General features: G+C 34.6%; 1 protein-coding gene across 2 annotated transcripts; it reads right to left on the reverse strand.

Moving 5' to 3' along the window:
• Nucleotides 1–225: 225 nt before the first annotated feature.
• On the reverse strand, nucleotides 226–8,070 carry LOC139865675 (cyclin-dependent kinase C-2-like). Of its 2 annotated transcripts, XM_071853755.1 has the most exons (12): nucleotides 7,846–8,070; nucleotides 5,449–5,530; nucleotides 5,246–5,336; nucleotides 4,647–4,676; nucleotides 4,166–4,275; nucleotides 3,637–3,709; nucleotides 3,431–3,551; nucleotides 3,231–3,348; nucleotides 1,773–1,912; nucleotides 1,625–1,682; nucleotides 1,289–1,359; nucleotides 226–1,069 (listed from the first exon to the last, which is right to left on the reverse strand). In XM_071853755.1, exons 1-12 carry the CDS (start codon nucleotides 7,953–7,955, stop codon nucleotides 511–513), a joined length of 1,563 nt encoding a protein of 520 aa, XP_071709856.1. In that variant the 5' UTR covers nucleotides 7,956–8,070; the 3' UTR covers nucleotides 226–510. The 2 variants fall into 2 exon arrangements, with proteins under 2 accessions (XP_071709856.1, XP_071709857.1); XM_071853756.1 differs by lacking the exons at nucleotides 5,246–5,336; nucleotides 5,449–5,530; nucleotides 7,846–8,070 and having other exon boundaries at nucleotides 4,603–4,663.
• Between the last annotated feature and the right edge of the window lie 4,456 nt (nucleotides 8,071–12,526).

The following is a 12,526-nucleotide window of genomic DNA, read 5'->3' on the forward strand; positions in this document are numbered from 1 at the left end:
AACATTCAAATTTACCCTCATCGCAGTTGATCGGCCCTGATTCGAAGAAGAGTGAGGAGGAGCAAACGAACGATTTCTAGAAGCTTTACCAACGAAAAGTTATTTGCCAAATAAAGTCACTTGGTTCATCTTTTTGATAGCAGCGTCAGCTACTATGTCATTAATAGTTCAAATCCACGATTCAAAGAAAAGAAACAATAAAAAAAAAAAAAAAAAAAAGGCATCATTTGAACGATTAGGTAACAAATAACAATTACAAAATTCATTGATAGTTCAAATTCGTTAAGCACTAAATCATATGAATATTATCAAAAAGGCACTACTATTCATACAATGCGTTGTAGAAACATGGACCACCTTTTGCTAAGAACAACCGGCAATTAACAAAGTAATTTGAAGTGAGAAAACTAATAACTGTACATGTTTTGTCAGAAAGTTGCATATAACTTAGGTGAACTGCACTCGACAGCACCGGGACTTTTCTCTTTTCTGTTCACCGGTCAAATACAACTATTGTTGCGGCTGCCAACTGTACGGCTGGTTACGGTTACCTGGCACATTCGGGCCTCTGACCCCCGCTCCAGAACCACCACCATACGGAACATTTTGTGAATAATTTGGCGGGCCCACACCATAACCAGCAGACGATCCTCTTGGCTGTGCACTAGCAGATGGAGCTCGAGCCTGCGGGGGATAAGGTCCGCCACTAAACCCAACACCGCCTTGAACTGTTGACCTGTCCGGATAATATCCGCCCACATTAGGGTTAGGGTTCCCACCTGGTGGATAGCGGTTGGGCCCACCAGGTGGTGGTCCGCGAGGCTTTCCATATTGGTGATGGTTAGGTCCACCTGTGGGTAAGGGAACTTGACCTGTATTGGCCATGGGATGGTTATGACCGGCCCAGTGCTGAGAATGAGATTGGGCTTGACCAGATTGCACGGGTGGTAAACGTGCGTGCTGCTGTGGGTGTTGTACTTTTTGTCTTTTGGCTGTTTCTTCGTTTTGACGCTGTTGTTGTCTTTTCTTTTTTGTTTGGAACTCGTGTGAGGACTCGTACTTGGGCAAACTGAAGAGATGAACATAAAAAATCAGATTATTGGTAAAAAAAAATATAGATTATTAGTATCATTATCTTTCAAAAATAATAATATTCAGACTTTTACAATCAACCCATTAATAAGTAGATGGGTATACATTGTCACATGAGTATCGTATCATGTCTAATTGGTGGAATAAAACATCTCATTAAGAAAAGTAAACTGAACTATTGATTAGGAAAGCAAACCTTTTTGGGTCACAAGGCAACGGGTCAGCCCAGAAATATTCAGCATCCAATGCATCCTTTGCAGAAATCCTCTATACAAAACAAGATCAAAAAGAGAAATAAAATGAAGTCGGGTCATCAGAATCAAGTATCAAGAAACCCGAACCCAAATAGCACTCGAATAGTTAGGTGACTTTCAACTTGTTTGACCCATTGAACACATTACCCCATTGATTAATCATTTCTTATTTGACCAATTTAGACATAGCATAACCAAATTGACCCATTTAAATTCTTTAAAATAGCTAAAGCTATGCAATGAGATGTCCAGAATAGGTTTGAGTAAAATAAGTATACCTGTGATGGATCAAGAGTCAACATTTTCTCCAATAACTCAAGGGCATTACGATCAAAGCTGCGTAAGGATATTTCAAAAATTATCATCATATACCTTTTGTATATAAATAAATTTATATTCTTAACTAAAGCATGAAAAGTACTCAACTGTCTGAAAACCTCTCTGACTCGTCTCTTCATCTGCCTACTTGGTTTAAATTTGTTGTACCACGGGATTCTAGAAACTCCGGGCCAGTTAATCTCATCAGGGGACCCACACAGCTCAAATATCTTGTTCAACTGCTCAGACTGTAAATATAAATAGTAATATATTAATTTTTTTAATTTTGTTTTATCACAATGTAAGGGTAAAGCCCATCAAATGGTAAGGTAATAAATTAAGACTACGCTGATATTGTCACCACGTACCATAACATTAGATCACATTGTTTCGCTTACATATAATCCTATTACAATGCAGATTAATATTTAACATATATTATGTTTATAACACGAGAAAATATCAATACAGAACGAAAGTCATATCCATATATAGCATGTTCACAAATTAAAAAACCCATATAAAAGCATACAAACATACCTTTTATACATATTTGATTTACATATTGTTAAATATGCATTCACATATGATATTACTAGATGTGTTATTAATATACCTGTCTATAAGACCCATACAACAAAAGTTGGGTCCATTGGGTCTCGAGAAAGCAAAGGGAATGGGTCCAATATGGACCCACCTTTAGTCCTTCAATATGTTAGTAGGTCCATCTAGACCCGTTGAAACCCATTTCCAACCCTTTATACGAAAAAAATTTAAAAACTTAGAAAATTAGAAAAATCAAAAGTTAAAAAAATAATAAAAAAATTAAAAGTTATTCTTTTTTTAAAGAAGCAACCTCTTTTGAAAAAACGTAATAAAAAAGATTAAGTTTTTATAAAATTTAAATTTATTTTAAAAATAACTTTTTTTAAGAAAAATTATTATAAAAAAATGGGTCTCGACCCGACCCCACCCAAACCAACCCGTTTGGACCCGACCCATTCGACCCGTTTAAATTTTGAGACCCGTTCGACTCATGAACCGTTTTGACCCAAACCCATTTGGGGCTCGACCCAACCCAGCCCGTTTGCCAGGCTTAGTTATTGAACATTCACCCATAGGGTACAATATCCACATATACTGATGCTAGCTCATCAAGTTTTGTATCCACATATGAAACAATGCTTCATCAACAACCTCTTGATAACAACGTATTGTTTTATATCACTCGCACAATCCTGACAGTTTTTCTCTAGATGTGTCATACTGTCATGAGCATATAAGAAACTATGGATCTTATATCAATTTAGTAACCTGTTCCTTTGACAGTATTAGCAAACTTTTATAGGGGCTACAAAATTTATGCATAGAGCAACAAACATAAAGACAGTAGAATAGCATCAACATTATTTATATTTGACGAAATTAAAGAAGTTTTGCAGTAACCTCAAGTCTTGAAAGGTGATAATTTACACATACAACTCGCTCACACAAGGAGACATCACTCAGCAGTGCAAGTATCTTGTATTTAAAATAGCGGGAAAAAGCTTAAATTTCATGACTGACCTCATTTTTACCATTTAAAATTGGTTTTCCTGCAAGAAGTTCAGCAAAGATACAACCAACTGACCACATGTCAACAGACGGACCATATTTTGTAGCTCCAAGCAACAATTCTGGAGGCCTGTTCAACCATTAACACTAATCATACGATACAAAATGATTAAAAAACGGGATATGCAGTGTCTTTATACAGTCCCACTTACCTATACCACAAAGTAATAACACGGTTTGTAAGATTTCCCTTGACGTCTGAAGAGTACGTTCGTGCTAACCCAAAATCTGCAAGCTTTAAATTCCCCTCATTATCAATTAGAAGATTAGAACCTGCACAGAAGAGGTTTAATGCATATGAGCAAACAATGAACATGACATAAGAATTGAAAATTGAAGAATCTATTGTGACAATGACCTTTTATATCTCTATGAAGTACTTGATTAACATGACAATAGTGAAGCCCTGTCAGTAGCTGTCTCATATAACACTGCAAGAAAGCATTATCATAAGTTGGGCATGCTGATAATAATATAATAGATGTGACAATTTTGACACATTCACTAAAGAATGGGTCAGTTCAGGCTGTTTTATCTTTAACGGAACAGGCGGGCTAAGTTTATTATTAGCTAATTAAGGAAAAGGCTTCAAAAGGTCTAAAGTTACTAATGTTTAAGACATCCTTAATCATTTCAAAAGTAATAGAATATTAATGAAATATATCACACTAAATGTTTATATAAAAACTACACTTATACATAGTCTTCCAGGTTAACCCGAACATCGGCTAGTACAAAAAATTACCCAGCATTACCCAAATTGCTTTGAGACTTTGACCCATTACCAACCCACAGATTGTACTATCACTGATTAATATTAGATGCTTAGATTACTTGCATTGAATTTATATATATGATATTACTTGCATTGAATTTAGATATATTACCTTGATCTGTGGAATTGTAAATCTTAGTCCAGGACGATCAGAAAGGCCTGTTAAGTCATGGTCCATGTATTCAAAAACCATGTAAATACTCCCCTTGTACAAGTGACCACCTACAGTCTCAAAACGTATATATAATTCGTGTGAGATGTTGTTAGAAACCAAACAAGATGATACAAAAGTGAAGCGAATATCAATAATCAAAGGTGGCCAATGGGTCGGTTTGACTACTAGTCAATATATGGGTCGAAAATACCAGTCAGATGACAAAAACTAATTCGGTAATTATGCATTATTAAATTAATTTATTTATAAATTTAGAACATTTATGCATAGGAAATTCACTTCAGGAGGCTTACAAGTTTTGAGCCATTTGGCCCGTTGCTATTAAGCTTTAGTGTTTATTTAACCCATTTGACCAGTTAGAATCGAAACATAACCTGAATCAACCCATTTCATAAACTAATGGGTCAGCAATAATCACCTGACTTTCCATGCTCATCCACCTCTGGACCTTTAAGCAGAAATTTATTTTTTTTTTTTTTTTTTTGAAAAGCAAGATAATTTTATTGATAAGGAAATGATACAACGAGGATTACAACATGAGAAACACTAATTTGAGCGAAACTCGAGGACCTATACTAGATATAAAGTAAGAAACTAACAAGATGTAGAATACCCTGATTTCGGAGCAGTATTATCAAACCTAACATCAATCACCATTACCCTCATCATCTACTAATACATAAAAAGGATTGTTTGTTTCAATTCTATCTTTGGAATGTGTCTTATTATTACCTTCACCATCAATGCCCTTCCCTTTATCTCTTTTCCTTAAAACATTATGATTTCGATTTTTCTGGGTCTCCACATTCCAATTTGTTTCCTCCACAGCAATATTGTCTTTAATACCATAATTATTCTTAACTGCATTTTGCTTGATACCTTTTGCTTCTGTTGACTGCCATTGACTTTTATTATTATCAAAATTAAGCAGAAATTTATACAGAAAAGCATAAGATTAATTATCAATGAATTAATAAAATAAATTATTAAAATGAAAAATATGTAGAAAAGCGTTACCTGGAGAAGTCACAATCTCTTTTAGCTTGATAACATTGTCATGCTGCAGCTTTTTTAAAATTTTAATTTCACGGATAGCAGTTATAGGAAACTGCAGAAAACAGTAACAAATAAGAAATTAAAAGAGTCTTTTGCAACTAAAATTTATACAAAACATCACATGTAAGAAATCTACATTATAAACTGAAACAATGGAAACGCACCCCTTCTTTTTCATTGTCCATCCGTATCTTCTTCAAAGCAACAATTTCCCCAGTTTTTATTTCTCTGGCCATGTATACTTGACTGAGAAAAAAGTTTAACATTATTAGAGAAAAAAAAAACAAACTGATAATACTTGACGGGTACAAACAATGGTGAGATAAATATAGTACATTTAATAGTGAACATGAGTGTCAAACACATTCTCCTATTAGCACATTAATCAAGGTTTTTGAAGGTTGAACTCTACATAATAGTACAAGTTTATACAAGGTTTTTGAAGGTTGAACTCTACATAATATGTGAATCAAAATGGCATGAAGCACCACTTCTTCCTACTCATCAAAGTCTAAAGATAACGCATTTGAAGTAAACACACAATTGAAATTGTTGTGTACGTGGTTAATAGTAGAAATCCAACATCCTGATCTTGATATGAATAATCCTAGGAAAACTCTTGAGCATTTGACCATACCGCCTTCCCATATTCCTTATAAAGGTAAAAGAGCTATTGGATGTAATAAATAATATAGGAAGCACCACAACTGACAACACATAAATATCAAAAAGCTGACAAGCATACTAACAGTCTAAAGTGTCGAACACATTCTCGTATTAGCACATTAATATGCTGTATTAACAATTAAATTGATACATTAAATGTCGTGAAGTAGTTTTCGGAAAATGTAGATGTTGTGTCTTACTATTAACATAAGCCACCAGTTTAAAACAAAGATGCGAAATTTTATGGATGTGCAACTCAAAAAACCTATTGGAAGAGAGATACAACAACACTTACGAACCTAATTGTGGGTACAAATTTGTTTCGATATCCCATAGGCCAATTGTATAGTTGGTTGGTGGTTTTTGGGATGAGTTATACACTTGGATTTATGGCCTGATATGGGCCTAGTATAGGATACATTCCTATCAATATCTGTCTACATGTAGAGTTATTTCTTCCTTTGTTAGGCTTTCGGAAGTAACTATAAATAGCAAAATTGAATGATACCTATACATTTCTTCCTCTGTAACCCTATAAGTAAACCGAAGTTATATATTACTTTCGGAACCTCGCCTAATAGCATGAGAACTTAATGGTCGGTTAATTTTTCTTATATAGTACTGTACTATTAGAGATAAGAATATGAAAAGACTCAGTTAATGTAGAAATGTTTCCTTACATTCACATCTTACAAAGAGCAAATATAATAACCTATACCGACTAAACTTGGATATCAAAGATAGAAGACCTAGAAATACAAAGTTGCTTATATGATCTCCAAAGGGTGATCCAGACACATCATAACCACAAGTTGACAAGGATTGGGAAGGAAGTCATTGTAGGCACCGTTTCTCTTACATATTTCTCAAGAAAAAAGGACATATTTCAACAACTTGAATCAATGATCCTCCAATCACTAAGACCAATCATTGTGGTAAACACAAATGTTGCAGTGTTGTGGAGTTGTAGGGGGAATTCCGATGACGTGGAAATGTTGTGGGAACGGGGGTCTTTGTGGTAAATGTTGTAGGGGAGTGTTATAGGATGTGGTTAGATGTGATTGGTAGTTGAGTAGAATAATAATGTATTAAATAACAAAAGAATTATGTGATTGGTTGGGAGTGTTTTTGATTCCCACGATTTGCCCCTCCAACACAACAACACCCCGCTAGCATAGCGCCCAGGCGTGGGTATTGTGGTTGCCACATAGATAACGGGGCTTCCGTTGTGGGCGCACAACAAGTGGTCTAAAGAGTTAACAACTAATTGCTCCACCACAAACCCATTGACCATGTAATCACTATCACTATATATCTATACAAACACCACATAACTATCACTTCTTATACGTTATTTCTCTAATCTCAGTTATCATATATGCATACACACCATTCCCTTAATGCCGTAAAACTCTTTCCATTCTACCCTTTCATATCAAACTAATCAAATGCCAAAACAGTAAACAAACTCAATCAAGCATCCATACAAGGACACACGTGCATCGAACATATATGTACAGATGTGTGTGTGTGTGTGCGCTCGCGTACACGCATACATATACCAATGTATATACTTTCCCTACAATCAACTTGAAAACATTAATTAAACATTGATGCATACTATCACCAGCTTTATTGATATTGCTCATAATTGTGTGTGTGTGATCCGCTTAAATTACTTCAAAATTAATTTAGACCTAAACACACTCATTATCATGTAAATTTTAGAAATTAATACTTCAAAGGACAAAATTGGGTAACTACAAACCCTAAACACGCATAACAACGTCCAGAGATAGAAGCGATAAATTGATTGAAATATTGAATTAACGATCGTATAATGAAATAATAATAATAATAATAATAATGTTGAAATTAGGGCATAGAATGTTCACCCGTAAGTTCCTTCACCAATCTGTTCAAGTTTTTCGAAGCAATCTACGCTTCGAGAGCCCCATGAGGGTGATTCTTCGAGATTGAGTTGACCGAACGGCGCGCCAGCCATGTTTTTCCTTTTCCCGGCGACCGTTTGACGGAATTTGCAGAAGCAACAGGGGAAGTAACGGGAGTTTTGTCCCTGTACGTAATAAAATTTTACGAGTAAATTTAATTTTCAGAAAAGGGGAACATGTATGCGTGAGTGAAAAGTAAAATTGGGGGATTTGGAAGACATAAATATAAATATAAATATAAATATAGTAATTGGGGGATTTGGAAGACATAAATATAAATATAGTGTTTAATCAATAGATAATCACCTTTTTTTTGTTTTGTTTTTTTTTTTTTTTTTTTGAGAAAGTAATTTTTTTTGTTCTTTTTACAACAAAAAAATTTAAATATTAAAATTACATAAAAATATGAATATTTAAAAAAGACACTTTGTGATAAATATTATGAGTATTATTTTAGCGAGAAAAAGTTAGTAGATTTAAATGATATGAGTAACATACATAATGAGTAATGTTTTAATTAGAATTTTTTTAAAGGTTTAAAAATTAGTGTTTAGAAATTAGGGTTTAAAAATTAAGATTTAGAGTTTTGAAATTAGGGCTTAGATTGAATTTTTAACAAGAACGGTTTAGAGTTTCGAGTTTAAGGTTTTGGGTTTAGGGACTAAACCCTAACTAAACCCAAAACCATAAATACTAAATCGGACTAAATTTAAAAAAAAAAAAAAAAAAAAAAAAAAAAAACTTCACATAAGATGAAAAAAAAATTGATGTAAAAAAACTCTAATCAAAACATTACCCATGATGCATGTTACTATCATTTATTTCTTCTAGCGTGTTCTCGCCAAAATAATAACATTAATCACAGAACGTCTTTTTTAAATGTTCATATTTTCATATAATCTTAATGTTTGAAAATAAAAAATAAAAGAAAACAAAAAAATAAAGATAAAAATAAAAATAAAAAATTTGCATCTCTCTTCCCAAAAATGATTCTCTTTTGATTATGACCAAATTTACATCCCTCTTCCATATTGGCCCAATTTTTTTTCTCCACTTTTGGCCCAATTTTTTCTCAACATTATTATATGTCAGTAATATAAGAAACTTTAATTTAACAATTATTTAAATTTACAAAACTATTATTTTAAATTATTAATTTTTATTAAATAATATATTAATTTTATATAACAAAATGTAAAAATAAAAAAAATTGGTGAACTCTACTCGAATTTGACACAAAAATATGTCACAAGGGTTAATGAGGGTCAAATTCTGACATTGACATGTCACAAGCAGATTTCATTTTTTGGCCAAAAAGTGCACCATTTGCATGTGACGTCACGGGCAGGGTTAATGGTCGTCTTACTGTGTAAAGTTTCGTGTAATTAACTTTAAGGTTTTGAATATATGTAGGATCGAGTTTTTTTTAGAGTATTTAAGTAATAAAATAAGAGTGATTAATAAAACTGAAGTATTTTTTAAGTAGATAATGATTCTTCAACTAGAAAATTTTTTGATCATGCGCTCTAGTCTCTGGTTGGTCAATCAGCAAGATCTTCAATACGTTTAGATCGAGAGACTAAAGCCAATCTTCAAAGACTTATGAAATCTCCACAACAAGAGATCCCAACAAGTCCTTATGGCACATCTGAGGTAATCATTCAACCTCCTCCACCATCTTCCCTAAAACGTAATGATGTAGTCTTCTGGTGGTTCAATATTGAACTTCTGCTAGTTCAATACTGAGCTTCTGCTGTCTTCTGAAAAACCCATCAATCAGACTATCATGTGCTGATAATCTAGACAGCACTCCAAAACACTAAGACTTACGCTTAGAATATTTATTGAAACTATGTTGGCCGCAGATAACAACTTAGTGCTATTAACTATGTTTTGTCATAATTAAATCCTTAATTGCATTATTTACTCAACAGAATTCTATCCAAGAAAAGAGAGTTAGACAATGTGATCCATTTTATCTCTTTTTCGCTTAATAATAATTGCTGCCGAAGAACTCATTTTGCTCATAAAAGCTACACTCGAGAAAACGCTTCTGGCATTAAGGTTGGAAACGACAAAGTAACAATCTCACATCTTTAAATACGTGGATAAGATCATTTTCTTCGGGGAATGTAGTGAGCTGAATACATGTAATCTTATGGTGGTGGTGATTCAAACTTGAACATAATTTCTTATGGGTTTCAATTATTAAATGCCTCTACGGGCCTGATGGTGGGTTGTTAAGGGACGACCTAGTTAGGCTTTTTCATATAACTGTATATAGTCAAAGATCAAATCATTGTAACTCTGTTATTTGATGAAACATGTTTGTAGTTCAGGGATTTCATCATAAGGTGAGATGGCAATGAAACATGAACAAGATTCTAGTGTTACAAGTGGATAGGAGATGAGATATCGAAGACAAAATTCTCTATGTTTTATCGGCTTGAAACATCAAAGGATTGCTTAATCATTAAACTTTTAGAAGGGGGTATTGAAGGATGCAAAGACTGCTGGTCATGGAATATAACACACGTTGGACGTGCGAATGGAGAGCTGGAAATCTCGGATAATATGTTATTATGTTAAAATCGTTATTTTGAATGGTAGGAGATGTGACTAATAGAAGATGGAGTCGTGATGGTAATGTGATATCGGGCAAAAAGTCACATTTTTATCCCTAAATTAAGCCCTAGAACAATAAAGATTTAAACTTTGTAGGCAAAATTATCGCTTTTAATAGATTAAGTAATTACGAAGGCGATGCAAAAAGAATCAAGTAAAACGGAGCTAAAACGAAGATTCTAGAGCGAAAACGGTGAAAGACAAGAAATCAAGTTACGATCTAGTGAATCAAGGCTGACCAGGCCCAAAAACGGCCTGCCAAACGGCTTGCCAGTATGGCAAACGGCCTGCGAAACGGTCAGGCAAACGGACTCGATAAACGGCTTGCCTTGCAAACGGCTTGCCAAATACGGCATGCCAAACGGCTTGCCAGTTGTTTGCAAGCAAAAATGGAGTCTATTTAAAGGGCTCTCTCCATCCATTCCAACACACAATCAATTTGTAATTCATTTCATATTTTCAAGCTTTTAGTTAGTTTTTAGTAGTAGTTAGCTTAGCTTTTATTTTCCGGAGGATATCCCGACGAGTCCCTGCGATCTCGGGCAGATTTCTTCGGCCTTTTCAGGTTTTTATCCGAAACGCTTGTCTTTTGTATTAAACATGTGTTCTTACTTTTTATGTTTAATAATGCGTTCCGATATTACCATGATAGCTTAATTAATCTGTATGTTGCCATGATAGAAGTTTGGGTTAGCGTAATTATGTTAATTTAGTACGATTACTGTTATAATGCTGAACTAGGAAGTCTGATAGATTTGTATGCTAGCATCTTAAGGATTGACCAACCTAGGTTGTGATCAGGACTTGTACACCTATATGAAATTAGCTACTTCATAGGATTACTGAAGAAGAAGTTGACTACGGCGCCTATTTTATCGTTACCTGAAGGGAACGATGATTTTGAGATATATTGTGACGCTTCGCGACAAGGTTTTGGTTGCGTCCTTATGCAACGAAAGAAAGTTATTGCGTACGCATCCCGACAATTGAAGATTCACGAGCGAAATTATACGACGCATGATCTAGAACTGGGAGCAGTAGTGTTTGCATTGAAGATATGGAGACACTACTTATATGGGGTTAAATGCACTGTGTTTACCGATCATAAAAGCCTTCAACATATTTTCGATCAAAAATAGCTGAACATGAGGCAACATAGGTGGGTCGAGCTGATAAACGACTATGATTGTGAGATTCGCTATCATCCCGGGAAAGCGAATGTAGTGGCTGAAGCTCTAAGCAGAAAGGAACGAGAGCCAATTCGAGTACGAGTGATGAACATAAAAATTCGCATGAATCTCAACTCACAAATCAAAGAGGCTCAACGAGAAGCTCTTACTAAGAAAAACATAGGAAATGAAATAATGAAGAAGTATGAGAAGCAACTCGTTATACGGGAAGACAGAATTCGATATTTTGCAAAACGTATTTGGGTACCAAAGTTGGGTGGATTAAGGAAGTTGATATTGAACGAGGCACATAAGACAAGATACTCGATACATCCTGGAGTTGGAAAGATGTATCAAGATCTTAAGACGCATTATTAGTGGCCTAATTTAAAGACAGACGTTGCAACATATGTCGGGGAATGTTTAACTTGTTCCAAAGTCAAAGCAGAACACCAGAAGCCGTCAGGGTTACTTCAATAACCAGAAATCCCAGAATGGAAGTGGGACGGTATTACCATGGATTTTATCACGAAGTTACCCAGACTGCATGGGGTTATGACACCATTTGGGTAATAGTTGATCGTCTCACCAAATCTTCACATTTCTTGCCTATAAAAGAAACGGATATAATGGAGAAACTATTACGATTATACATAAAGGAAATTGTTTCAAGGCATGGAATACCTATTTCCATTATATCCGATCGTGATAGTAGATTTACATCAAATTTCTGGCAATCACTACAGGAGGCCCTGGGAACTCGCTTGGATATGAGCACCACATATCATCCGCAAACTGACAGGCAGAGTGAAAGAACAATTCAGACTCTT

Source organism: Rutidosis leptorrhynchoides, chromosome 9, assembly GCF_046630445.1.
Source record: "Rutidosis leptorrhynchoides isolate AG116_Rl617_1_P2 chromosome 9, CSIRO_AGI_Rlap_v1, whole genome shotgun sequence".
NCBI classification, from domain to species: domain Eukaryota; kingdom Viridiplantae; phylum Streptophyta; class Magnoliopsida; order Asterales; family Asteraceae; genus Rutidosis; species Rutidosis leptorrhynchoides.

Excerpts from the sequence above, each read along its gene's own strand:
- LOC139865675 (XM_071853755.1), bottom strand. The coding sequence starts at position 7,955 with ATGGCTGGCGCGCCGTTCGGTCAACTCAATCTCGAAGAATCACCCTCA. Across the intron at positions 5,531-7,845 it reads ATTGGTGAAGGAACTTACGG|TCAAGTATACATGGCCAGAG; the intron begins GTGAACATTCTA and ends CTTTTTTCTCAG. Across the intron at positions 1,070-1,288 it reads TTGCCTTGTGACCCAAAAAG|TTTGCCCAAGTACGAGTCCT; the intron begins GTTTGCTTTCCT and ends TCATCTCTTCAG.